This window comes from Salvelinus fontinalis, chromosome 32 (genome assembly GCF_029448725.1).
Source record: "Salvelinus fontinalis isolate EN_2023a chromosome 32, ASM2944872v1, whole genome shotgun sequence".
Taxonomy (NCBI): domain Eukaryota; kingdom Metazoa; phylum Chordata; class Actinopteri; order Salmoniformes; family Salmonidae; genus Salvelinus; species Salvelinus fontinalis.
This window is the reverse complement of record NC_074696.1, coordinates 29792411-29819902: the sequence shown is the minus strand read 5'-3', so window position 1 is coordinate 29819902 and position 27492 is coordinate 29792411. Positions and strand designations below refer to the sequence as shown.

The 27492-nt window shown below is 44.2% G+C and overlaps 1 protein-coding gene across 2 annotated transcripts; it reads left to right on the top strand.

The window, feature by feature from the left end:
* The first annotated feature begins 303 nt into the window (after positions 1-303).
* On the top strand, positions 304-27492 carry LOC129831053 (cAMP-dependent protein kinase inhibitor alpha-like). Of its 2 annotated transcripts, XM_055894052.1 has the most exons (4): positions 304-540; positions 1608-1712; positions 24146-24314; positions 24522-27492. In XM_055894052.1, exons 2-4 carry the CDS (start codon positions 1626-1628, stop codon positions 24602-24604), a joined length of 339 nt encoding a protein of 112 aa, XP_055750027.1. In that variant the 5' UTR covers positions 304-540; positions 1608-1625; the 3' UTR covers positions 24605-27492. The 2 variants fall into 2 exon arrangements, with proteins under 2 accessions (XP_055750027.1, XP_055750028.1); XM_055894053.1 differs by lacking the exon at positions 1608-1712 and having other exon boundaries at positions 309-540.

The following is a 27492-nucleotide window of genomic DNA, read 5'->3' as shown; positions in this document are numbered from 1 at the left end:
CTTGAAGACCTGTGTACAGCACACAGCGATTAGGACACCGTATAAATCCCGAAACACAATCCACATTCTCTCAATTCCGCTATTGGACAAAACTGCGCCTGTACCATTTTGGGGGGCTGGTTCTTACTTGCTCATCATTATGGCTTTTATTGGCCATGACTTCATATAATCAAAATAAAACATTATTTTCAACTGAATATATTTTATGTAAGGCAAAAAAGGTAAAAGATATCACATTTGTTAACGTTTAGAAAACCTGTTGGCATTGTGCGCCCCTTCTTTAAAAAATATTGGTACGGTCTTTTCAATTGCGCTGAGAGGGTACATTGAGGCACAAGAAGAACGGGAGACCTGATCCGTATAACATGAAGTGGACCAATGTCGGTGGTAATTGATCGGTTTATTCTACTTTAAGAAAAGGAAACACCATACTACGGCATAATTTCATTTTTTCCCTGCGAAGAGGAGGATGGTGGCCGGGTAGTCACAACTTCGGACTCGCTGCTGTTCCTTGGCACGCGCACTGATCCAGTTGGTGAGGTGAGTGGTACTAGTAGCCGACTTGAGATGGAGAATGATAGGCTACATTGTTGTTATATTGTTGCACATCATAACCACCTTTATGGGATGTGAGCGGAATAGTTGTAGTCTGCAATGTCACACGTTTTTGTAAATCTAAATCCAATATAGGCTATGTAATAGTGCGTCAACAGCAAGCGTTATGCTTTTTACCTAGAAATCAGACGTAGGCCATTTCAGAGCTACAATATCTTCCAAATGTATTATTTTCTTAATGGTCAAATATATGCGCAATAATATGACCGTTGGACACCTACAAGCGAGCCAGCTGTGGTATCTAACGTGGGCTTTCTATGGTAATACAAGCATTTAGAATGGAATGACTGAGAATGTGAAGGTAGGGTTAGGCCTTTCTTTAATGCTTCTTTATTACTTGACGACAGTGGCCTACTGATCTGTCACGTATAGATGAGCACGCGTAGTGCTGCCTTTAGGGCTGATGAAGCAAAGCTTTCAGCTCTGATCCAATGTGTAATAGCCCCAACACGCGGGCGTCCAAAGGGTACTACGGTACTGTGCCTAACTGACCATCATAATGCTGTATAATAACGGCAATTGTTGATATTCTCCAACAGAATTATACATATTTAGACCAAGTTGGTAGTTTTCATAAATGCTTTCTCCCTCAGCCCTCTAAACTGGTTTTCATCCGCTTCTCCACGGTTCTCTGACAGGATTTTAGAGCGAAAAAACAGAATGTAAAACATTTTGTGACATCTGTCAGTGATGCAGTGATTTGTGCGCTGGGGACCCATAATTATTACAGTCTAGCCTGCCTCAGACCTGTCTTGTTTGTTTATCGTGTCAACCTTGGAGACACAAATGTCAAGATAGAAAACGCAGGAAAAGTTAGCCTGGGGCACCATGATGGCTTATTTGAGCAGCTCAGCTGAATCTGACAAGGCAAGCTGGATCAAAACTGTAATCTTACGAGGCCTGTATACAAACCTGCTCTGTCTGAAGCCATTTTATTGAAATGAGATCAGATAGCAGTTTATTGAACTCTTCCTCTGCTGTGTGTGTCACAGGAGGCTGCTGAGGGGAGGATGACTTATAATAATGAATGGAATGGTCAATACCATTCCATTTATTCCCTTCCAGCCTTTACAAAGAGCCCGTCCTCTCCAATTAAGGTACCATCAGCCTTGTGTGTGCTTCTCTGAGTCTGTTTATATATCTGGAGTGCTTTCATCTATTTTGTGATGGATAGAAGAAAGAACAGATCTTAGGACTAGAAGGGACCCAGGAGACCAATATCACAGTGCATGTGTAGTCTGCTGTCAGTTTGGTGTGTGGGTTAGTCAGACAATGACAGAGCTCCCATCTCCCCCATGGTGCCACCACTTTTCAGACAGAACTTCTCTCCTGTAGTGCAGGAAGTGAAATAACTAACAGTGACACTCCTTTTAGTTTTTTAGGCGCAATCCTTTCAACAACCACTATTTCACACCTGGCAAACAGTTTGACTACGTCCAGCTGGTCACCTGGAATAATATACATAGAATGAAAGATATGGACAGTAGGCTAAATACTTTGTGAAATGACAGACTGGCTCTGGCTGGTTCTTTATCAGTGACGTGGCTGATTGACTGTGATACTTCATTAGTGACCTCTGACCAGTTACAGCACCACTCACTCACTCCTCTCAGGACTCACTCCAGGCTCAAGTGACATTTCAGATGCAAGATAAAGCATATTCTGTGTCTCCCAGGGAATGCAACAGAGGCTGTTATTGTAATCAGCGAAACCACTTAAACTCATCCTTCCTCTCTTTCTTTCTCCCTCTTCTTCCTCCTCCTCCATACCATCAGCCTTCTGCCCATCAGCCTTCTGCCCAATTTTGCTAGGACAGTCTGGGGGTGGTCTGAGTGGGGAGGGGAAAACTGAAATTGGTCTATTAACCAGTTTACCGCATGGTGATGTCACCATGGAAAGCCAAAACTCCCGCTAATGCAAACCTCCTGACTGTATTTTAATCAGGAAATAACACTGATCAAATGTTTTGATACTTTTTACAGTGTTAATTTCATCCGCTTTTGTACAATATGACACAAAACAAAGGGGGAAAAACAGAAATTTGACTGCACTACTCTTTAACAGAGAGTGGTGAGTGTCTGTTATAAAAGAGACTGACTATGGGTTACTGCTGCTCCCTCTCACTCTGCCTAGGCCCTGGGTGGGTGGTCCTGTAGCGAGGGAGAGATAGTTTCAGCTAAGGTTCTCTCTATTGTTCTATACTCCATATTCTAACTGATCTATGTGTATCTCATTGCGGTGGTGGTCGGCTGGTTTTATAAAACAAGCTGATGTTTCCATCACTAAGTGAGCTGCTGTGTAATGTGATGGTGGCCAGCCGGGAAGATGCTTCATTGCCTTTTACTCGTGTGTGTGTGTGTGTGTGTGTGTGTGTGTGTGTGTGTAGAACGAGAGGGAGAAAGCTGTTGTTCTCAGTACCATTCCATCAACATGATCCCACTACCTCATACTCCTCCTGTTGTCTGACATGAGGTGGTTATGAAGACCAATAGTTTTTGATTTAACCAGGTAGGCCAGTTGACGACAAGTTCTCATTTACAACTGCGGCCTGGCCAAGATAAAGCAAAGCGCTGCGACATTAACAACAACACAGAGTTACACATAGACAAACGTACAGTGAATAACACAACAATAATAATCTATGTACAGTGTGTGCAAATGTAGACGAGAAGGGAGGTAGGCAATAAATAGGCCCTAGTGGTGAAAATAATTACAATTTAGCATTAATACTGGAGTGATAGATGATGATGTGCAAGTCGAGATACTGGGGTGCAAGCGGGTAAGTAATAATATGGGGATGAGGGTGTTCTATTTACAGTTTGGCTGTGTACAGGTACGGTGATCGGTAAGCTGCTCTGACAGCTGATGCTTAAAGTTAGAGAGGGAGATATAAGACTCCAGCTTCAGAGATTTTTGCAATTCGTTCCAGTCATTGGCAGCAGAGTGAATTCACTGCACTGTGGTGAACAGTTGCTGTAAGGAAGATGATCTGTAGGCCTATGAAGGGATGGCGGGAATAGACAGACTTTGGGGTGTCCTTGTAACATGATGACATGTCGTTTGTCAGATGTCACTATGTAGTTCAACACAGTGCAGTGAATTCACTTCACATTGATGTGAGGCTTCAGCCTTGTCAGTTTGGTTGCTAGACGTGTGTGTGTGTGTGTGTGTGTGAGAGAGCAGCGAAATAAATGGTAGTATTTTATTACTCCTCTGTATTGTATTGAGCAGGCCAGTGACCTAAGAATGGCAACCCAGCCAGTGATTGACTGAAGCTGAAGGTTGTTAACCTTTGCTGTGACCTATGGCAGGGTGGCTTTTCAGAAGGGATGTTTTCATTTTACCCATTGGTAAATGTCATTCAAGGTTCTCCAGGGGATCTGTGATTTCACTGAGAGTATAATAAATATATATATATATTACACACACCAGGACAAGCACAGCAGACACATATTTATCATCTATTTGATAGGGACACCCCCCCCCCCCCCCCCCCCCTGTCGTCGTCAGTTCACCAGTCCGTCCGCTCCCCAGCACAAGCATGAGTGTGTGTGTGTTTTCGTGCATGTGTGTGGTACTCCCCAACAGGCTCTGATGGGCACAGACAGCAGCTTCACAGACAGCAGCTTCACACACAGCTGTAACTCAATAGGCTTCCACTTACAGCAGGCAGCACAAACACACACACATTACTCCCTGCGTGGAATTCCAAATGAAGGGCCTCCAGTCTGACCTGTCTCTCTGAGATTGCTCAATGTCAATCCCCCTGCTGCAGCCGTCTCGTGTGTGTGCGTTTACTGTGTAGTTAAAACTTTATTGGCTGCATGCGCCGAATACTGCAAGGGTAGACTTTACCGTGAAATGCTTACTTACAAGCCCTTAACCAACAGTGCAGTTCAAGAAGAAGAAAATATTTACCAAGTAGGCTAAAATAAAAAGTAATAATAAAAAGTAACACAATAACGAGGCTATATACAGGGGGCACTGGTACCGAGTCAGTGTGCAGCGGTACATGCTAGTTGAAGTAATCTGTACATGTAGGTGGGGGCGAAGTGACTATGCATAGGTAACAAACCACGAGTAGCAGCAGTGTACAAGACGGGGGGTGGGGGGGAGGTCAATGTAAATTGTCTGGTGGCGATTTTTATGAATTGTTCAGCAGTCTATTGGCTTGGGGGTAGAAGCTGTTGAGGAGCCTTTTGGTCCGAGACTTCGTGCTCTGGTACTGCTTGCCGTGTGGTAGCAGAGAAAACAATCTAACTTGGGAGACAGGAGGCTCGGACAATTGTATGGGCTTTCCGTAGGACACCGTCTATTATATAGGTCCTGGAAGGCAGGAAGCTTGTTCCCAGTGATGTACTGGGCCATTCACACTACCCTCTGTAGCGCCTTACGGTCAGATGCCGAGCAGTTGCCATACCAGGCAGTGATGCAACCGGTCAGGATGCTCTCGATGGTGCAGCTGTAGAACCATTTGAGGATCTGGGGGCCCATGCCAAATCTTTTCAGTCTCCTGAGGGGAAAAATGTGTTGTCGTGCCCTCACGGCTCTATTGGTATGTTTGGACCATGATAGTTTGTTGGTGATGTGGACACCAAGGAACTTGAAACTCTCGACCCGCTCCACTACAGGCCCGTCGATGTTAATGGGCGCCTGTTCTGCCCGACTTTTCCTGTAGTCCACGATCAGCTCCTTTGTCTTGCTCACATTGAGGGAGAGGTTGTCCTGGCACCACACTGCCAGGCCTACCACTGTTGTGTCGTCAGCAAACTTAATGATGGTGTTTGAGTCGTGTTTGGCCACACAGTTGTGGGTGAGCAGGGAATACAGGAGGGGTCTAAGTACACACCCGTGAGGGGCCCCAGTTTTAAGGATCAACGTGGCAGATGTGTTGTTGCCTATTCTTACCATTTGGGGACGGCCAGTCAGGAAGTCCAGGATCCAGTTGCAGAGGGAGGTGTTTAGTCCCAGAGTTCTTAGCTCAGTGAGGATCTACGTGGGCACTATGGTGTTGAACGCTGAGCTGTAGTCGATGAACAGCATTCTCACAAAGGTGTTCCTCTTGTCCATGTTTAGAAAGGGCGGTGTGGAGTGCGATTGAGATTGCGTCATCTGTGGATCTGTTGTGGCGGTAGAGTGGAGTGGGTCTAGGGTGTCCGGGAGGTTGCTGTTGATGTGAGCCATGACTAGCCTTTCAATCCACTGCATGGCTACCGACGTGAGTGCCACGGGGCGTTAATCATTTAAGCAGGTTACCTTCGCTTCCTTTGGCACAGGGACTATGGTGGTCTGTTTGAAACATGTAGGTATTACAGACTCGGTCAGGGAGAGGTTGAAAATGGCAGTGATGACACTTGACAGTCGGTCCGCGCATGCTTTGAGTACACGTTCTGGTAATCCATCTGGACCAGTGGCTTTGTAAATGTTGACCTGTTTAAATGTTTTGTTCACATCGGCTACCGAGAGCGTTATCACACAGTCATCCAGAACAGCTGGTGCTCTTGTGCATGCTTGTATTTAGTTTTTTTTATCTCACCTTAATTTAACCAGGTAGGCTAGTTGAGAACAAGTTCTCATTTACAACTGCGACCTGGCCAAGATAAAGCAAAGCAGTGTGAAAAAACAACAGAGTTACACATGGGATAAACAACATACAGTCAATAACACAATAGAAAAATCTGTATACAGTGTGTGCAAATGAAGTAAGGAGGTAAGGCAATAAATAGGCCAATAGTGGCGAAGTAATTACAATTTAGCAATTTAAACTGGAGTGATATGTGCAGATGAGGATGTGCACGTAGAAGTACTGGTGTGCAAAAGAGCAGAAAAACACATTTGTTTGAGGTAGGTAGTTGGTTGGATGGGCTATTTACAGATGGGCTGTGTACAGCTGCAGCAATCGGTAAGCTGCTCTGACAGCTGATGCTTAAAGTTATTGAGGGAGATATAAGACTCCAACTTAAGTAATTTTTGCAATTCGTTCCAGTCATTGGCAGCAGAGAACTGGAAGGAAAGGCGGCCAAAGTAGGTGTTGGCTTTGGGGATGACCAGTGAAATATACCTGCTGGAGCGCGTGCTACAGGTGGGTGTTGCTATGGTGACCAGTGAGCTGAGATAAGGCGGAGCTTAACCTAGCAAAGACTTATAGATGACCTGGAGCCAGTGGGTTTGGCCACGAATTTGAAGCGAGGACCGGCCAACGAGAGCATACAAGTCGCAGTGGTGGGTAGTATATGGGGCTTTGGTGACCAAACGGATGGCACTGTGATATACTGCATCCAATTTGCTGAGTAGAGTGTTGGAGGCTATTTTGTCAAGGATCGGTACGATAGTCAGTTTTACGAGGGTATGTTTGGCAGCATGAGTGAAAGAGGCTTTGTTGTGAAATAGGAAGCCGATTCTAGATTTAATTTTGGATTGGAGATGTGTGAGTCTGGAAGGAGAGTTTACGGTCATGCTTCAGTTTTGCTTGCCTCGAGGTGAGCATAAAAGGCATTTAGCTCATCTGGCAGGCACTGGGCAGCTCGCGTCTGGGTTTCCCTTTGTAGTCTAATAGTTTTCGAGCCCTGCCACATCCAACGAGCGTCAGAGCCGGTGTAGTAGGATTCAATCTTAATCCTGTATTGACGCTTTGCTTGTTTGATGGTTCGTCTAAGGGCATAGCGGGATTTCTTATAAGCGTCCGGATTAGTCTCCCGCTCCTTGAAAGCGGCAGCTTTAGCTCGATGCGGATGTTGCTTGTAATCCATGGCTTCTGGTTGGGATATGTACGTACAGTCACTGTGGGAACGACGTCATCGATGCACTTATTGATGAAGCAGATGATTGAGGTGGTGTATTCCTCAATGCCATTGGATGAATCCCGGAACATATTTCAGTCTGTGCTTGCAAAACAGTCCTTTAGTGTAGCATTCCTGCTTTAGTTTTTGCTTGTAAGCAGGAATCGGGAGGATAGAATTATGGTCAGATTTGCCAATTGGAGGGCGAGGTAGAGCTTTGTATGCATCTCTGTGTGTGTGTGTGTGTGTGTGTGTGTGTGTGTGTGTGTGTGTGTGTGTGTATGTGTGGAGTAAAGGTGGTCTAGGTTTTTTTTTTTTTTTACCTGGTTGCACATGTGACATGCTGGTAAAAATTTGGTAAAACTGATTTAAGTTTGCCTGCATTAAAGTCCCCGGCCACTAGGAGCGCCACTTCTGGGTGAGCATTTTCTTCTTTGCTTATGGCCTTATAGAGTTGGTTGAGAGCGGTCTTAGTGCCAGCTTCGCTTGGTGGTGGTAAATAGACGGCTTCGAAACTCTCTTGGTAGGACGTGTGGTCGACAGCTTTTCATAAGGTACTCTACCTCAGGTGAGCAATACCTTGAGGCTCCTTTAATATTAAACATCGTGCACCAGCTGTTATTGACAAATAGACACACACCCCCACCCCTCGTCTTACCAGAGGTAGCGTCTCTGTTCTACCGGTGCATGGAAAATCCTGCCAGCTCTATATTGTCTGTTTCTTCGTTCAGCCACATCTCGGTGAAACATAAGATGTTACAGTTTTTAATGTGGATGGTAGGATAATCTTAATAGTTAGTAAACAAAATAAATGACCAACGATTGCATGTTAGCAAGGAGAAAGGAAGGCATTGGAAGTTTACTCGCTCGCCTCAGGATTCTCAGAAGGATCCCCGATCTGCATCCTTTTCCCGGTGTCTTTTCTTCACGCAAAGGCGTGGATCTGGGCCTGTTCCAGTGAAAGCGGGATATCCTTCTCGTTGATCTCGTTAAAGGTAAAATTTTCTTCCAGTCCATGGTGAGTAATCGCTTTTCTGATGTCCAGAAGTTATTTTCGGTCATGAGACGGTAGCAGCAACATTATGTTCCACAATAAGTAAAAGAATAAGCTACACAAAACGCAAAAGAATTGCGCAATTGGTTGGGAGAATGTAAATCGTCAGCCATCTTCTTCAGAGCCATCTTGATTTCCGTCAGGATGAGGCTTTTTTTCAGTAAGTACTAAGCCATCATCCAAAGATCAATAGGACTAGTCCTTATATAATTCTGAATCTTAAGACAAGACCATACATATCAAATGGCACGCTATTCCTAATGTAGTCCACTACTTTTGACTAGGGCCCATATGGCTCTGATCAAAGGTAGTGCACAATATAGGGAGTAATGTGCCATTTGGGACCTAGGATAATGTATAATGATGGAGAATCCAGTGTTGATCTCATTAGATCATTTGTAACCTGTTCTCTAACTCTCCCAAACAGTTCGTCCGTCAGACATTGTTTATGTTGACTAGGCAGCAATAATATATTCTGAAGAGCTCATTTCATAGATTGCCTAAGGTAGGGTCTGTTAAGTTGGTCTCAGGCACAATGATGGGTTCAATTGGATTTCAATTGGTACTATTAATTAGGCTTTTATTAATAAGGGCTCACAATGAGTGACCTGAAGATCCCTCTTGAATCTCTGACAAAAACAGAACGACAATATAGTCGATGTAAGAGGATGAGTGAGGTGATATTGGTGTGTGTGTCTACAGTCTAGTTGTACCGTCAGGATGAGCGAAGAGGTGTGTGTGTCTACAGTGTAGTTATACCATCAGGAGGAGAGGTGTGTGTGTGTGTTCTGCTCTTTTGTCTCTGCCAGTGTCCATCTGCCAGCCAAGTGCTGTTGTCAGACACTGCCTGCGGGCCATGTCTCTCTGTGCATGTGTGTGTGCGTGGCCCTGTCCAGCAGGTGAGAGAAGCACGTGCAGGCCAGATGGAGAGAAGCATGTGCAGGCCAGATGGAGAGAAGCATGTGCAGGCCAGATGGAGAGAAGCACATGCAGGCCAGATAGAGAGAAGCACGTGCAGGCCAGATGGAGAGAAGCATGTGCAGGCCAGATGGAGAGAAGCATGTGCAGGCCAGATGGAGAGAAGCACATGCAGGCCAGATAGAGAGAAGCACATGCAGGCCAGATGGAGAGAAGCATGTGCAGGCCAGATGGAGAGAAGCACGTGCAGGCCAGATAGAGAGAAGCACGTGCAGGCCAGATGGAGAGAAGCACGTGCAGGCCAGATAGAGAGAAGCACGTGCAGGCCAGATGGAGAGAAGCACGTGCAGGCCAGATGGAGAGAAGCACGTGCAGGCCAGATGGAGAGAAGCACGTGCAGGCCAGATGGAGAGAAGCACGTGCAGGCCAGATAGAGAGAAGCACGTGCAGGCCAGATGGAGAGAAGCACGTGCAGGCCAGATAGAGAGAAGCACGTGCAGGCCAGATGGAGAGAAGAGATGTGACCCACAGCACAGCGCTGTTTACATGTCTGTTTAGACGAGGGACGGGGGAATGTGGCGAGAGGGGACAGACTTGTCTTGTACACATTCTTGCAAGAGGCTGTGGGCTAAAATATTGATGTGTGATGGTTGGTTGTTGCTACTCGCACAGGCTGCCCACCTACTGTTGTCACATGTTGGGGACTCCGACTCTCCAAGTCTCCTCTTCTCTCTGTCATCTCTTCTCCAAGTCTCAGATTCAGCTCACTGTCGCAATTGTCGTTGTTGACCCCCTTTTACTCCATAAAGTTCTCAGGGTGGCATTTTCCTCTCACAATCATACACGCTAGGAGTAAATGCACCATAATGTTTTAAATAAACGGAGAGCTGATACTGCAGCTCGCAATTGCATTAAGTGTAATATGAGTTTTGTCTCTGTCATCTCCACTAACTGTTAGCGCAATAGTTTAACTATCTCATTAGGCTTGAGCCATGTCAACCTTTTCCACATCGTTGATCAAATTGCTCAATGAAACGCAGCTAAAGTATTTGAAAGAAAACAAATAGTATAGGCCCCATGTTATGGAGCGGGGCCAGACTGGCTCTAAAGCCCTCTGCAAATATGCTAATGAGTCTGAATGACCATGGATGCAGCGTTGTGATTGACCCTCTAGAAAGGAGCACAATGGATCTCTTGTTTGGTGATCACGAGGGCACTCTGCTCCCACACACACACACTCTTTCTGCTTCATTTGTCATGTTTTTGACAGTTTGTTTTTATGGGTTAGAACACACTTTGAACCCCAGAGTTAATAATTGTTAATCATTGTTAACTTCTGACGTCTCCAAGAAGAAAGACTTTATGGTTTGATGATAAGGGCCTTTTGAACCTGATCACCAGTGTTCACAAGGAAGGAAATACACTGCTCAAAAAAATAAAGGGAACACTTAAACAACACAATGTAACCCCAAGTCAATCACACTTCTGTGAAATCAAACTGTCCACTTAGGAAGCAACACTGATTGACAATAAATTTCACATGCTACATGGGATGATTGACAGATAACAACCAAGATATGGCATCTGGTCTGTCCCGGGTGAAAAATACATCTTTATCTAGTTGTTATGTCTTTTCAACCAGGACTAGGTTCCAACCTGACAATTAACTAGTTATGACATTTTATTACCAATTTTGATTTCTGGATATTGTGGGATAAAGAACAGGAGTAGTAGATTGATTCTCTCGCTCCAAACAACTTGTTCTTATAGTGGACACTTCAGTGTAGCACCTTTTCCGAGGGCACACTTGTTAAACTTGTCGCTAGGGGTGGCTCATCAAGGTGGGTGGTAGCCTGAGGCACAAACGGGTAGCTAGAAGAACAGCCACATTCAGCCTTTAAGATCTCCTGTGAGAGAGAGCCACCAAATGCAAGTCTCCTCTGATTTGTCTTCGTCTGAGAACTTAGCTTGTGGAACATGAGAGAAGCGAGATGCTGTGTAAACGTTCTGGGGATCAGTGGCGAGCGAGAGGTCTACTGGGATGTGTGAGTCTGGGGCCGTGTGATTGTGCTGTCTCACTGGATCGGTCTACCTCTCTTTCGCCATCTTCTCTTCCTCTACTCTCCTCCTCATGGCTTTCTCTCTTCCTTTCCTCTCTTTCTCTCTGTGAATGCACTGAAAGATGCAATATTGATTGGGCTTCACCCAACAGACTGTAAAGATAATTCCCCATGAATCCCCTGAAACAAAGGACAAGCAGTCAGTGTAAACAGAGAATGTAAAGAATATCTCTATCCCTCTCTCTCTCATTATCACTCTTTCATTGTCTCTCTCCTTTTGCGCTCCTTCACTTGCTCACTCTCACCCCCCCTGTTTCTGCAGGGTCTCACCTTCCATCCTATGGAGAGGCTGATTGCAATGCTGCTGTTACCATGGCAGCCAGTGGAACACATTAAGCTTTATAATAACACACAGAGCGGAGAAAGGGAAGAAAATAATCAAGAGCATGAGGAGGAAACTATAAATAGAGAGAGCAGTAATCCCTAGCATCATTTATTAAACCGTAACTTCAGATGGCTGTGTTGGCTTTGTAACACATAATTTCCCTTGCAGCTAGTACAGTATACACACTGTCCCTTCCCAGAGTCCCCTATCAAGTCAGTCAGTTTTGACAACGAGGGCTGATTCCAGTAATGTAAGATAGCTACTACGGTGTTTGTGACCTCATTCAGCTATTCTGAGCTCCACTCATATTTTAAGGATGAATAATGACACACGCCCAGTCATCATAGTGACAGTCAGACTGAGATGTGGCCCGCGGGTGATTTTGTATTTTTTATTGTTTATTATTGGATCAGAAATGTACGAAATGCAAAAACTGGATGTGGAGGTCCTGGGCTGGCATGGTTACATGTGGTCTGCAGTTGTGAGGTCAGTTGGATGTACTGCCAAATTATCTAAAATGTCGTTTTAACACATGAATGGCAGGGATATTAAAGCATGTAGAAAGTGAAGTACTAGGAACCATTTTGTCCTTGTGATGATTTTACAGAGCTGTTAGATAGCGATCATGTTTCAAAATAAAGAATATAGAGAAGAAGGCAGACGATTGTTTTTTTTGTTAGTTTAAATGTTAGTTTTTTTGTCGCAGTTGTAAATGAGAACTTGTTCTCAACTGGCCTACCTGGTTAAATTAATAAAGGTGTAATAAAATGAATAGCGTTGTTTGTAACTTATTTTTTAACTTATTTTATACATAATGTTGCCGCTACCATCTCTTATGACCGAAAATAACTTCTATACATCAGGACTCCAATTACTCACCAAAGACTAGCAGAATCCTTTTTTCCTTTCACGACTCTGATGAGCCCGACGCGAAGGATATACTGCTTCCTCGGGAACAAGCCCCTAGAAAGAGAAAGAGGAGCCGAAGGGCGGGCTGCCTTCTGAGAATTAGTGATCCAGTGATGGAATAAACAGACTTCCCTCCATTCTGCTAGCAAACGTGCAATCTTTGGAGAATGAAATCGACGAGTTAAGCGGAAGATTAAACTACCAACGGGCCATTAAAAACTGAAATCAAATTCAAATCAAATGTATTTATATAGCCCTTCTTACTTCAGCTGATATCTCAGTGCTGTACAGAAACCCAGCCTAAAACCCCAAGCAGCAAGCAATGCAGATGTAGAAGCACGGTGGCTCGGAAAAACTCCCTAGAAAGGCCAAAACCTAGGAAGAAAGCTAGAGAGGAACCAGGCTATGAGAGGTGGCCAGTCCTCTTCTGGCTGTGCCGGGTGGAGATTATAACATGCCCAAGATGTTCAAATGTTCATAAATGACCAGCATGGTCAAATAATGATAATCACAGTAGTTGTCGAGGGTGCAGCAAGTCAGCACCTCAGGAGTAAATGTCAGTTGGCTTTCATAGCCAATCATTAAGAGTATCTCTACCGCACCTGCTGTTGAAAACAGCAGGTCTGGGACAGGTAGCACGTCCGGTGAACAGGTCAGGGTTCCATAGGCAGAACAGTTGAAACTGGAGCAGCAGCACGGCCAGGTGGACTGGGGACAGCAAGGAGTCATCATGCCAGGTAGTTCTGAGGCATGGTCCTAGGGCTCAGGTCCTCCGAGAGAGAGAATTAGAGAGAGCATACTTAAATTCACACAGGACATCGGATAAGACAGGAGAAGTACTCCAGATATAACAAACTGACCCTAGCCCCCCGACACACAAACTACTGCAGCATAAATACTAGAGGCTGAGACAGGAGGGGTCAGGAGACACTGTGGACCCATCCGATGATACCCCCGGAACATCTTATGCTTCACGAAGTTGTGGCTGAACGACGACAATATCAACATACATACAGGTGGCTGGTTATACGATATACCGGCAGGATAGAACAGCGGCGTCTGGTAAGGGGCGGCGGACAATGTATTTTTGTAAACGAGCTGGTGCACAATATCTAAGGAAGTCTCGAGCTATTACTATCCTGAGGTAGAGTATCTCATGATAAGCTGTAGACCACACTAGCTGTTTACATAACTCCAGCCTCTGACTGTGGTGGTAAGACAGCATTTGAATGAGCTGTATTCCGCCAGAAGAAAACGCCCACCCAGAGGCGGCGCTCCTAGTAGCCGGGGACTTTAATACAGGGAAACTTAAATCTGTTTTACCAAATTTATTTCATGTTAAATGTGCAACCCGAGGGAAAATAACTTTGGACCACCTAGACTCCACACACAGAGATGAATACAAAGCTCTCCATCGCCCTCCATTTAGCATATCTGACCATAATTGCATCCTCCTGATTCCTGCTTACAAGCTAAAATTAAAGCAGGAAGCACCAGTGACTAGATCAATAAAGTGGTCAGATGAGGTAGATGCTAAGCTACAGGACTGTTTTGCTAGCACAGACTGGAATATGTTCCAGGATTCCTCCGATGGCATTGAGGAGCCTCGATGACGTCGTCCCCACAGTGACCGTACGTACATACCCCCAACCAGAAGCCATGGATTACAGGCAGCATCCGCACTGAGCTAAAGGGTAGAGCTGCCGCTTTCAAGGAGCTGGACTTTAACCCGGAAGCTTTAGAAGTCCTGCTATGCCATCCGACGAACCATCAAACAGGCAAAGCGTCAATACAGGACTAAGATCGGATTGTACTACACCGGCTCTTACGCTCGTCGGATGTGGCAGGGCTTGCAAACTATTACAGACAATGACGGGAAGCACAGCCAAGAGCTGCCCAGTGACACAAGCTTACCAGACGAGCTAAACTACTTCTATGCTCGTTTTGAGGCAAATAACACTGAAACATGCATGAGAGCACCAACCGTTCCGAAAGACTGATCACGCTCTCCGCAGTCGACCTTTTAAACAGGTCAACATTTACAGGGCAAGACGGATTACAAGGACATGTACTGCAAGCATGCGCTGACCAACTGACAAGTGTCTTCACTGACATTTTCAACCGCTCCCTGTCTGAGTCTGTAATACCAACATGTTTTAAGCAGACCACCGTAGTGCCTGTGCCCAAGAACACAAAGGTTACCTGCCTAAATGACTACTGACCCGTAGCACCCACGTCTATAGCCATGAAGTGCTTTGAAAGGCTGGTCATGGCTCACATCAACACCATCATCCCAGAAACCCTAGACCCACTCCAATTTGCATACCTCACCAACAGATCCACAGATGATGCAATCTCTATTGCACTCCACACTACCTTTTTCTATCTGGACAAAAGGAACACCTATGTGAGAATGCTGTTCGTTGACTACAGCTCAGCATTCAACACCATAGTGTCCTCAAAGCTCATCAATAAGCTAAGGACCCTGTGACTAAACACCTACCTCTACAACTGGATCCTGAACTTCCTGACGGGCCGTCCCCATGTGGTAAGGGTAGGTGACAACACTTCTGCCACGCTGATCCTCAACACAGGGGCCCCTCCTGTACTCCCTGTTCACTCATGACTGCACGGCCAGGCACGACACCAATACCATCATTACATTTGCCGATGACACAACAGTGGTAGGCCTGATCACCGACAACGACGAGACCGCCTATAGGAACTCCTCAGAGACCTGGCTGTGTGGTGCCAGGATGACAACGTCTCCCTCAACGTGATCAAGACAAAAGAGATGATTGTGAACTACAGAAAAAAGAGGATGAGCACACCCCCATTCTCATCTACGGGGCTGTAGTGGAGCAGGTTGAGAGCTTCAAGTTCTTTGGTGTCCACATCACCAAGAAACTACCATGGTCCAAATACACCAAGACAGTTGTGAAGAGGGCATGACACAACCAATGTCCCCTCAGGAGACTGAAAAGATTTGGCATGGGTCCTCATCCTCAAACGATTCTACAGCTGCACCATCGAGAGCATCCTGACTGGTTGCATCACTGCCTGGTGTGGCAAATGCTCTGCCTCCGACCGCAAGGCACTACAGAAGGTAGTGCGTACCGCCCAGTACATCACTGGGGTCAAGCTTTCTGCCATTCAGGACCTCTATCCCAGGCAGTGTCAGAGGAAGGCCCAAAAAATTGTCAGACTCCAGCCATCCTAGTCAGACTGTTCTCTCTGCTACCGCACGACAAGCGGTACCGGAGCGCCAAGTCTAGGTCCAAGAGGCTAGTCAAATGGCTACCCAGACTATTTGCATTGCCCCCCTCTCCCCCTATTTACACCACTGCTACTCTCTATTGTCATATATGCATAGTCACTTTAACACTACCTGCATGTACAGTTGAAGTCGAAAGTTTACCTACACCTTAGCCAAATACATTTAAACTCAGTTTTTAACAATTCATGACATTTAATCCTAGTAAAATCCCCTGTTTTAGGTCAGTTAGGATCACCACTTTATTTTAAGAATGTGAAATGTCAGAATAATAGTAGTGATTATTTTCAGATTTTATTTCTTTCATCACATTCCCAGTGGGTCAGAAGTTTACATACACTCACTTAGTATTTGGTAGCATTACTTTTAATTGTTTAACTTGGGTCAAATGTTTCGGGTAGCCTTCCACGAGCTTCCCACAATACGTTGGGTGAATTTTGGCCCATTCCTCCTGACAGAGCTGCTGTAACTGAGTCAGGTTTGTAGGCCTCCTTGCTTGCACACGCTTTTTCAGTTCTGCCCACACATCTGCTATGGGATTGAAGTCAGGGCTTTGTGATGGCCACTCCAATACCTTGACTTTGTTGTCCTTAAGCCATTTTTCCACAACTTTGGAAGTATGCTTGGTCATTGTCCATTTGGAAGACCCATTTGCGACCAAGCTTTAAATTCCTGACTGATGTCTTGATGTTGCTTCAACATATCCACATAATTTTCCTGCCTCATGATGCCATCGATTTTGTGAAGTGCACTAGTCCCTCCTCCAGCAAAGCACTCCCACAACATGATGCTGCCACCCCCGTGCTTCACGGTTGGGATTGTGTTCTTCGGCTTGCAAGCCTCCCCCTTTTTCCTCGAAACATAACGATGGTCATTATGGCCAAACAGTTCTATTTTTGTTTCATCAGACCAGAGGACATTTCTCCAGAGAGTACGATCTTTGTCCCCATGTGCAGTTGCAAACCGTAGTCTGGCTTTTTTTATGGCGTTTTTGGAGCAGTGGCTTCTTCCTTGCAGAGCGGCCTTTCAGGTTATGTCGATATAGGACTCATTTTACTGTGGATATAGATAATTTTGTACCTGTTTCCTCCAGCCTCTTCACAAGGTCCTTTGCTGTTGTTCTGGGATTGAATAGCACTTTTCGCACCAAAGTACGTTCATCGCTAGGAGACAGAACGCATCTCATTCCTGGGCGGTATGACGGCTTCGTTGTCCCATGGTGTTTGTACTTGCGTACTATTGTTTCTACTGATTAATGTGGTACCTTCAGGCGTTTGGAAATTGCTCCCAAGGATGAACCAGACTTGTGGAGGTCTACAATAATTTTTCTGAGGTCTTGGCTGATTTCTTTAGATTTTCCCATGATGTCAAGCAAAGAGGCACTGAGTTTGAAGGTAGGCCTTGAAATACATCCACAGGTACACCTCCAATTGACTCAAATGATGTCAATTAGCCTAACAGAAGCTTCTGTAGCCATGACATCATTTTCTGGTATTTTCCAAGCTGTTTAAAGGCACAGTCAACTTAGTGTATGTACACTTCTGACCCACTGGAATTGTAATACAGTGAAATAATATGTCAGTAAACAGTTGTTGGAAAAATGTGGAGTGGTTGAAAAACAAGTTTTAATGACTCCAACCTTAGTGTATGTAAACTTCTGACTTCAACTGTACTTACTACCTCAACTAACCAGTGCCCCCACACATTGACTCCTTATCGGTACCCCCTGTATATTGTCTCGCTATTATTATTTTACTCTGATCTTTAATTACTTTTATCTCTTATTCTTATCCTTTTTTTAACTACATTGTTGGTTAGGGGCTCGTAAGTAAGCATTTCACTGAGGTCTACTACACCTGTTGTATTCGGCACGTGACTAATGACATTTGATTTGACATGCAATTAGTTAAAGGCCCTGTGAGTAATTGGCACCATTTTATTATCACTTACTTTTAAATGTAGTGGATCCAGGTTTTTGGATCTACATTAAGGGAAGTGAGCCCCACTAACTCCATGTCAGAAGCCTATTGAGCTCTCTATGCTTAGCAGTGTTGTAACAACCCTTGCCCTCTGACGATTTGAATGAAGAGGTCTTTTATCAAATCACATTTTATTGGTCACATACACATTTAGCAGATGTTATTGCGGGTTTTGCAAAATGCTTGTATATTACCTGGCTTTAGTATTGTCTTCTACACAGTACACACCACAGATATTGTCTGACGAAACACTCCTATTTATTAAATACAGTGGGGAGATCAAGTATTTGATACACTGCTGATTTAGCATGTTTTCCTACTTACAAAGCATGTAGAGGTCTAATTTTTATCATAGGTACAGTTCAACTGTGAGAGTTGAACTGTTGAACGGAATCTAAAACAAAAATCCAGAAAATCACATTGTATGACTTTTTTGAAAGTTTGATACATCAGAAAAGCAGAACTTAATATTTGGTACAGAAACCTTTGTTTGCAATTACAGAGATCATACGTTTCCTGTAGTTCTTGACCAGGTTTGCACACACTGCAGCAGGGATTTTGGCCCACTCCTCCATACAGACCTTCTCCAGATCCTTCAGGTTTCGGGGCTGTCGCTGGGCAATACGGACTTTCAGCTCCCTCCAAAGATTTTCTATTGGGTTCAGGTCTTGGAGACTGGCTAGGCCACTCCAGGACCTTGAGATGCTTCTTACGGAGCCACTACTTAGTTGCCCTGGCTGTGTGTTTCGGGTCGTTGTCATGCTGGAAGACCCAGCCACGACCCATCTTCAAAGCTCTTACTGAGGGAAGGAGGTTGTTGGCCAAGATCTCGCGATACATGGCCCCATCCATCCTCCCCTCAATACGGTGCAGTCGTCCTGTCCCCTTTGCAGAAAAGCATCCCCAAAGAATGATGTTTCCACCTCAATGCTTCACGGTTGGGATGGTGTTCTTGGGGTTGTACTCATCCTTCTTCTTCCTCCAAACACGGCGAGTGGAGTTTAGACCAAAAAGCTCTATTTTTGTCTCATCAGACCACATGACCGTCTCCCATTCCTCCTCTGGATCATCCTGATGGTCATTGGCAAACTTCAGACGGGCCTGGACATGCGCTGGCTTGAGCAGGGGGACCTTGCGTGTGCTGCAGGATTTTAATCCATGACGACATAGTGTATTACTAATGGTTTTCTGTGAGACTGTGGTCCCAGCTCTCTTCAGGTCATTGACCAGGTTCTTCTGTGTAGTTCTGGGCTGATCCCTCACCTTCCTCATGATCATTGATGCCCCACGAGGTGAGATCTTGCATGGAGCCCCAGACCGAGGATGATTGACCGTCATCTTGAACTTCTTCCATTTTCTAATAATTGCGCCAACAGTTGTTGCCTTCTCACCAAGCTGCTTGCCTATTGTCCTGTAGCCCATCCCAGCCTTGTGCAAATCTACAATTGTATCCCTGATGTCCTTACACAGCTCTCTGGTCTTGGCCATTGTGGAGAGGTTTGAGTCTGTTTGATTGAGTGTGTGGACAGTTGTCTTTTTATACAGGTAACGAGTTCCAACAGGTGCAGTTAATACAGGTAATGAGTGGAGAACAGGAGGGCTTCTTAAAGAAAAACTAACAGGTCTATGAGAGCCGGAATTCTTACTGGTTGGTAGGTTTTCAAATACTTATGTCATGCAATAAAATTCAAATTAATTAATTACTTAAAAATCATACATTTTCTGGATTTTTGTTTTAGATTCCGTCTCACAGTTGAAGTGTACCTATGATACAAATTACAGACCTCTACATGCTTTGTAAGTAGGAAAACCTGCAAAATCATCAGTGTCTCAAATACTTGTTCTCCCCACTGTAGGTCACCATTTCTATACAAAATGATCCCTCCCAACCAAGACCTAGTGGGGTCATTATTCTAAGCCTCCACTGTAGATGCTGTGCATTATTCAGGTTTGGTTCAGAAGTGTTCCATTGCTAGACTAGAAATGTGTTTATTTTTATACAGCGACGTATAGATCAAAACATAATATATTCCTTTTCAACTGTCATTGATTGCTGTGGATTGTGGTATTACATACATCTGAAGCAGCCAGCCCTGGATAACAAACATCTCTGGATAACAGTAGACTTGTTTCCTGTCTCTGTCAGCCAGCCAACCCTGGATAACACACACATATCTGGAGCGCAGTAGACCTGTTTCCTGTCTGTCAGCCAGCCCTGGATAACACATACTGTACTTTTCTGGAAACCATCAGACTTGTTTGGAGTGCATCTGTTCGTCAGCCTTCCACATTGCATGATGGTCCTGCTTGGCCCTGATTAGTCCTGTTGTCTCATGCCTGCTTGTAATGTGTCTTATGATTTCAGCAGGCAGACTGAGACAGGCCTCTCCTGTAATGTATGTAGCCATGAAGGCAGCTGTAGATCTGCCTATTTTAATTGCAGCTTGTCTTCTCTGCTTCTGGAGGCTGGAAAGGCCACACAAAGAGAAGCTCTGACATGTCTGAGAGGGGAAGAGGAAGAAACTGTCCTCCTGCCTCCCTGGACGCCTACACACACACTTAACGGGCTGGAGACAGAGGGCAGAGCTTAGCACACACACAGCCACACATTCATATCCACTCCCTACTGTCTCTGTAGGGGGTGCCAATTGAAGAGCCTGGGAATGTGATGTGTTATAGTACCCTACTGAAGGGCCTGGGGTGAGATGTCTAGTATCCTATTGAATGTAAAGCCATTTCAGTTGGAGGAAAACTCAAATTTGAAATTTATTATCGTTATTTTCACTATGAAATAGGCCAGGGTCAAAACAGAGAAATGGAGGCTGGAGGGAGAGTTTCTATATGAGATTGTGGAGAGAGACAAGGATGGTGAGTGGGAGTGATTTACAAGTAGAGGAGCAGAGAGAGGGAGAGAGAAAGGGAGAGGGTAAGCAGTGTGAAGTGAGAGCGATAACAACTGTTGACAAAGGGCCGTCTTGTGCATGCACACATTTCCTTACCCATGTCAGAACACTCAACTGCTGTCATTATGTTGACATGGTATGAGGACTTACCAATCCTCCCACCTTATGCCAGTGTTTACCTGACACCAGTCAACATGTGACCGGCGAGGAGGTGTGTTTGGGTGTGTGATTGCATGAAAGGGTTGTGTGATACCAGGACACAGTGATTATGATGACGTCATATTGAAACTAGGCCACGACAAACCAGTGATGGATAGGAGGAGGAACCATTAGGCTCACGCTAGTGCTCAGGGCTAACAGATGGCCAACCTGTGGCCCCTGTCCTTTAATGTGTATGGCCCCTCAATATGGTTGTGGAGACAGGGATTGTACTGAAGAAGACAGGGGTTATTTCAAGAGAACTGAATACTGAGAAAGAGAAGAGGGAATAGTTAATTTGCTTGCCAGAGGTGGTTTTTCACCCGTTGCCATAGAAACAGCAGCTCAATGTGTGTGAGTGTATTTGTGCAGAAATGCATGTGCACATTGTGCAGTTTTTTTTTCTTCCTATCGCTGTGTGTGTCAGAGTTGGACTCAATTCAGAATTGAATTCTTGACTTTTTTCTAATTTCATTTTGAAGTAGTAAACAGGATACAGAATTGCAATTCAAATTTAAAGGAAATTCAATTGAATTCAGTGAAATTAAAATAAATGCCTCGGATTTCTATATTAGGTGTTGTCTATACAAACAGTTTATTAGGTACAACCATCTAGTACCGGGTCTGACCCCCCCCCCCCCCCCCTTGCCTCCAGAACAGCTTGAATTCTTCGGAGCATGGAAAGGTTGCTCAATTGGTATCAAGGGACCTAATGTGTTCCAGGAAAACATCCCCACACCTTTACGCGACCAACCTGTACCATTAACACCATTTAGGATTGGGCCATGGACTGCTTACGCCAAATTCTGTCTCTGCCATCAGCATGACGCAACAGGAACCGGAATTCATCAGACCAGGATGTCTTTCCACTCCTCAATTGTCCAGTGTTGGTGATTGAATGCTCACTGGAGCCGCTTCTTCTTGTTTTTAGCTGAATGGAACCAGGTGTGGTGGTCTGCTGCAATAGCCTATCTGTGTCAAGGAGCGACGAGTTGTGCATTCCAAGAGGCCGTTCTGCACCCCACTGTTGTACTGCGTTGTTGTTTGCCTGTTAGCTTGCATGATTTTTGCCATTCTCCTTCGACCTCTCATCAACGAGCTGTGTTCACCCACAGGACTGAGGCTGACAGGATGTTTATCTTGTTTCTCGCACCATTCTTTGTAACCCCTAGACACTGTCATGCATAAAAAGCCCAGGAGGCCAGACGTTTCTGACATACTGGAACCGGCGCGCCTGGCACAGATGATCATACCATGCTCAAATTCGCTTAGGTCACTCTTTCCCCATTCTAACGTTCAATAGAACAGCAACTGGATGCCTGCTTTGTATCGCAAGCCAAGGCCACGTGACTCATGTGCCTGTAGGAGCTAACCATTTTTGTGAACGGGTGGTGTACCTTTTTTATTTGTTTTATTTCACCTTTATTTAACCAGGTAGGCAAGTTGAGAACAAGTTCTCATTTACAATTGTGACCTGGCCAAGACAAAGCAAAGCAGTTCGACACATACAACCACACAGTTACACATGGAGTAAAACAAACATACAGTCAATAATACAGTAGAAAAATAAGTCTATATACAATGTGAGCAAATGAGGTGAGATAAGGGAGGTAAAGGTCATGGTGGCGAAGTAAATACAATATAGCACGTAAAACACTGGAATGGTAGATTTGCAGTGGAAGAATGTGCAAAATAGAAATAATCGGGTGCAAAGGAGCAAAATAAATAAATAAATACAATAAGTGTACATCTTGAACATATATATATATATATATATATATATATATATATATATATATATATATATATATATATATATATATATATATATATATATATATATATATATATATATATATATATATATATATATATATATATATAACTAGGAAAGTCAGTTAAGAACAAATTCTTATTTTCAATCACAGCCTAGGAATAGTGGGTTAACTGCCTTGTTCAGGGGCAGAATGACAGATTTTTACCTTGCAGCTCGGGGATTCGATCTTGCAACCTTTTGGTTACTAGTCCAACACTCTAACCACTAGGTTACCTGCCGACCCGTATATATTGTGTGTATATAAATGGGGTGTGTATATATTGTATGTACATGCATAAACAATAGATTTTCAGGACAAACTCTAAATGATCATGGAAAACAAAACCTGTATGCAATTATTCAAAGTTATTATATTTCATTAATTACCAAGATTGTGTTCAATGGGGGGAATACTACATTTCCCAGAATGCATTAGGTTAACTCAAGTTGACCCTGAGGCCTTAAGAAATAAGCTAAACAAATGAAATGGTTGAAAATATAATGGTATAGTCTAAGCACTAAAGTTAAGAGTATATTAACAGTTTCCAGAGAAAAGGGATATATTCTTTGGTATCTGGAAGTGTGATCTGTCAGATTCAATTAAACTTATGTTCTATGACTGAGTGTAACTTATTTGAATTGCACTGAATTAAATTATTTCTGATACTTGAATTCAAATTATACGTCCTGTGGTGTGGCCAATTAGAATTTCGACTCATGAGTTGAGTGGAAGTCAATTCAGAATTGAGCCCAACCCTGGTATTTAGCTGCGTGCAACCCCGCAATAGCGTGAGACCGGGGATGAATTCTGCCTGTCACTTATGTAGCTTAGAGAATGCAAAACAAAATCCCCAACTACAGCGGTCACAATGAGAGCAGGCAGCCAGCCAGTATGTACAAAGAGGAGAAAGCTATTGTTTCCAGCCATGTCCCAGATTAAACTGACATACGGATGACGTCCATCTGAGCTGCATGATGTCTGATGAAAACAGCTGTGCTAGCTGAGGTGGAACATTAGAAGATAAATGTCCTATGAGATGTGTTACCTGTTTTTTTTTGAGGGGGAGGGACAAAAATTGAAATGCTTGAGTGGTGTAAAAAAACAAATGAGAAATCTGAGGTCTTCACAATATTACAAGGACTCCCTCCAGTGGTTAAAAACGGCACTAGAAAATAGTTCATTCCGAAGAGTAGATATTTTTGGTGTGACTATTATTTCTTTACCCTCTCTCTCCCTTCATTCCCCCTCTCCCAGGCAGCAGTAGCATCTCCTGTGGAGATGACGGAGGTGGTAGAGCCCAAGCTGGACTTTGCATCCTCGGGTCGCTCGGGGAGAAGGAATGCCCTACCTGACATCCTGGGTTCACCGGCTGGGGTCAACCCCACTGACCTGCAACTCAAATTGTCCGAGCTCCACCTCACAGGTGGGTTAGCTTAACCTGTTTTTGTGTTCTGTGTCTCTCTCAGTCTCTGTGTCTAATTTAGTAGATGTAGGCCTAAAACTAAATTATTTGCCCAGGGTTCCAGGTTTTGTTCACAAAATAGGATTTTAACCCCATGGGTCTTTCCTGGTGAAATTAGGTGAAAAATGCTAACTAACTGCAGTCCTGTGGGTTTGTCTCTCTGTCTAGATGGTCTGGGAGAAGCCCAGTCTCCCACGGCAGAGGAGGCCCCACCCCCTACAGAGAGCTCTGAGAGGAATGACGGATCATAAGGCTGCCTGGTGTGGGGAGGGGGGGCATAACTAGCCCCGATGTTTACTTCCTGTGAAGCTGATGAGAACTGGAGAAGAGGGATGGATGGGTAGAACGATACAGAAGGACCGATGAAGGAGAGTGATGGGCCTGTTTTGAACAGCAGCTGAGCTGCACAGAGAAGGATGATGGACAGGGAATGGTCTCTATCACCCAATCTGAAAAGACTCTTAAGAAAAGCGTTGGTGTGTGTGTGGGTGGAAAGATCACCTCTACTCCAACACACTGCCATGAGAAACAAAGGATGTATGCTGATTATATACTGTTGTACACTACACATTTTTATGATTCAATCAAGACTCAAAACATTCAGCAATGGAGAAGTCGCAAGTGAAAAAATAAAAAATGTACAATATCCTACTGGTGTCTATTAGTTGGCCACTGATTCAACACTGCCAATCATGTGGGACGAAGGGCGGATCCTAGTGGCCAATAGTGGTTCAGAGCTTTCTGATTGGTTTGGAAGAGAAAGTAATGATGTATTATAATGTACTGGATGTGTATGAAGAACGAGGTGAGAGTGCGTTAACTGTATAACAAGAGGCAGCTGGCTTCCTCTTTCGGTGTCTCACACAGACATTGATGTAATCATGAATTCACATCTGAGACTTTAATACAGAGGGCAGTGTGGTATGTACCGCATATATGGGTTTTTAAATGTTGTTTGAATGGTTTTAATGACAACCAATGGTACTATAAAGCTAATGGATTGAAATGATTGCTGTGATTGTGGCGAGAAGTGTTGATGTGTTAATTTGCAAAGGTTAGCTAGATGCTAAAGCTAACATTATGAGTAGCCTGACAATCCAATCCCTATCTTTTAAAACATTCCTGAAATGAACCTGAAATGGTTTCTCACTGCCAACCATGTACTGTTAAAGCACTCTGACGCTTTTGGCGTATTTCCATACAGGATTTACCTCAATGTAGGCTCAGACTTTTCTGTTTCCATCTACGCGGGCACCCGTGTCTTGGTTCCGGTGGACCAGGTCTCACTTGTGGCCAAAGCCAGGCCGCTGGTACTTTTCAGCTGGCAATTAAATAACAAACTGTGAACTTTAACACCTTCTCACAAAGCAATGGAAACAGTTTACCCTACTATAACATAAGGGTGTGTACACTAGTGTAATGCTGGTGTAACAGTTGAAAAGCAGCATGTGAAAACTGCTATTGTGTTCCTCTCAGCTCAATGCTGTCTTTCATTAAAAGGATTTATATTTTTCCAGACTTCAGAAAATGTACCTGGTAGCAGTTTACACAAGAAACCTGCTTTGTTGTGTTCTATGGGTGCGTTCGTAAATTCGCTCTGGTTATCTACTCTGATTTCAGAGCACTTTCGTCTGAGGGTGCCAGAGCGCAGAATAATTGATTAATTTATGAATTCTTAACACCCGTTGAATATGGCCGGTGTCAGTAAACGTCGGCAAAAAAACGTAGTAAAATTGTTGCCAGCAGCACAGTTACAGTCACCTACACTCTGGATGACATGAAAACAGCCCAACCAGCTCTGACCATTTTACTCACCCTAGCAGAGTGAAGTGTTCTCTCATTTTAGTCTGGAAGTAGCTAGTAAACGTTAGCCAGTTAGCTTGGGTGCTTGACTGCCGTTGTAAGGTAAGAATGCTCGGATCAACCCTACTCCTCTGAATTTAGGAATGGACAATCTGACAACACTCTGAATTTAGGAACGCCCAGCACATTAGATTGAATTTACCAACACCCCCTATATCTCTGAAGTACTTTTAAACAGTATTTGGGCTATTGACACATAGAAGACATATCTACCAGGTCTTTGATGATAAACTGTATAGAAAAATGTCACATTTATCACAACAGTACATCTGTTACTGATGTACCGGCTCGAAGAGGAATTACCACTCACACTCACAGCAAGGCCTTGGAGATGGAACGCTTGTGCACTTGCAGTGTGGTCAGCATATGCCTGTTGTCTGGGCATGGGAGCAAGCACCAAGCAGCACTACCAAAGTGTTGCATCATGTATGGAGATGGCAGCATGCCTTCTGCCTCCTGCTGCTCCACTCAGCCACAGACGGACAGCCCGGGCATTCACACAGGCCCATTTTTTTTTTGCCAGCACACCGGCCATCTTTTTTTCTTGAAGCCCCTAGAATATCTAAGTAATGGTAATTCTGCACAAAACAACAATTTAGAATGGCCCATCTGGCATTTGCCCGAACTGCCCTATGGCCAGTCCGTGCCTGCACCTAGCAGCCTGTCTGAGAGAATTTGTATCTGTTCTATTTCACTCATCAACACATTAATAGAGCTGTGAGAAGGGAGATATGCATGATCACGATAGACTAATGATATGAACACTCAGGACCAGATGCACGGTGAACAGAAGGACAGCCATATACAGTACTTAGTAATTAATGCCAATATATACTGTTTAACATTACAGGATGCCAGTTATTACACTGTTGTATATATTGTGATATTACATGAGGAAGAGTATATTTACTATATATACATGTGTTCATATAGTGAATATACATTCACGATACAATACAAGAGAATGAACATTCTGTATTATCAATTGTCTTTTTATGAAATGTTTGGGCTGTGTGTATCTTTGTATGGTTTTGTCTGAAGTGCAAGCAGCTGATGCTCTTATTTGTGATGTACTTATTACTGGAGTCGTTCATGTAATAACTCAAGGTAAATGCTCATTCTATGGGGAGGGAAAATCAGAGGTGTGTCTCGTAGTGTACTCTGTTCTCAGTTGTGGTATGTGCAGTATATTTTAATTAGCATAATTCCACATGTCGATTCTTTCAGGTGGGTAGGCAACATGCTATAATAAATCCACAAAGCTTCACATAGATAA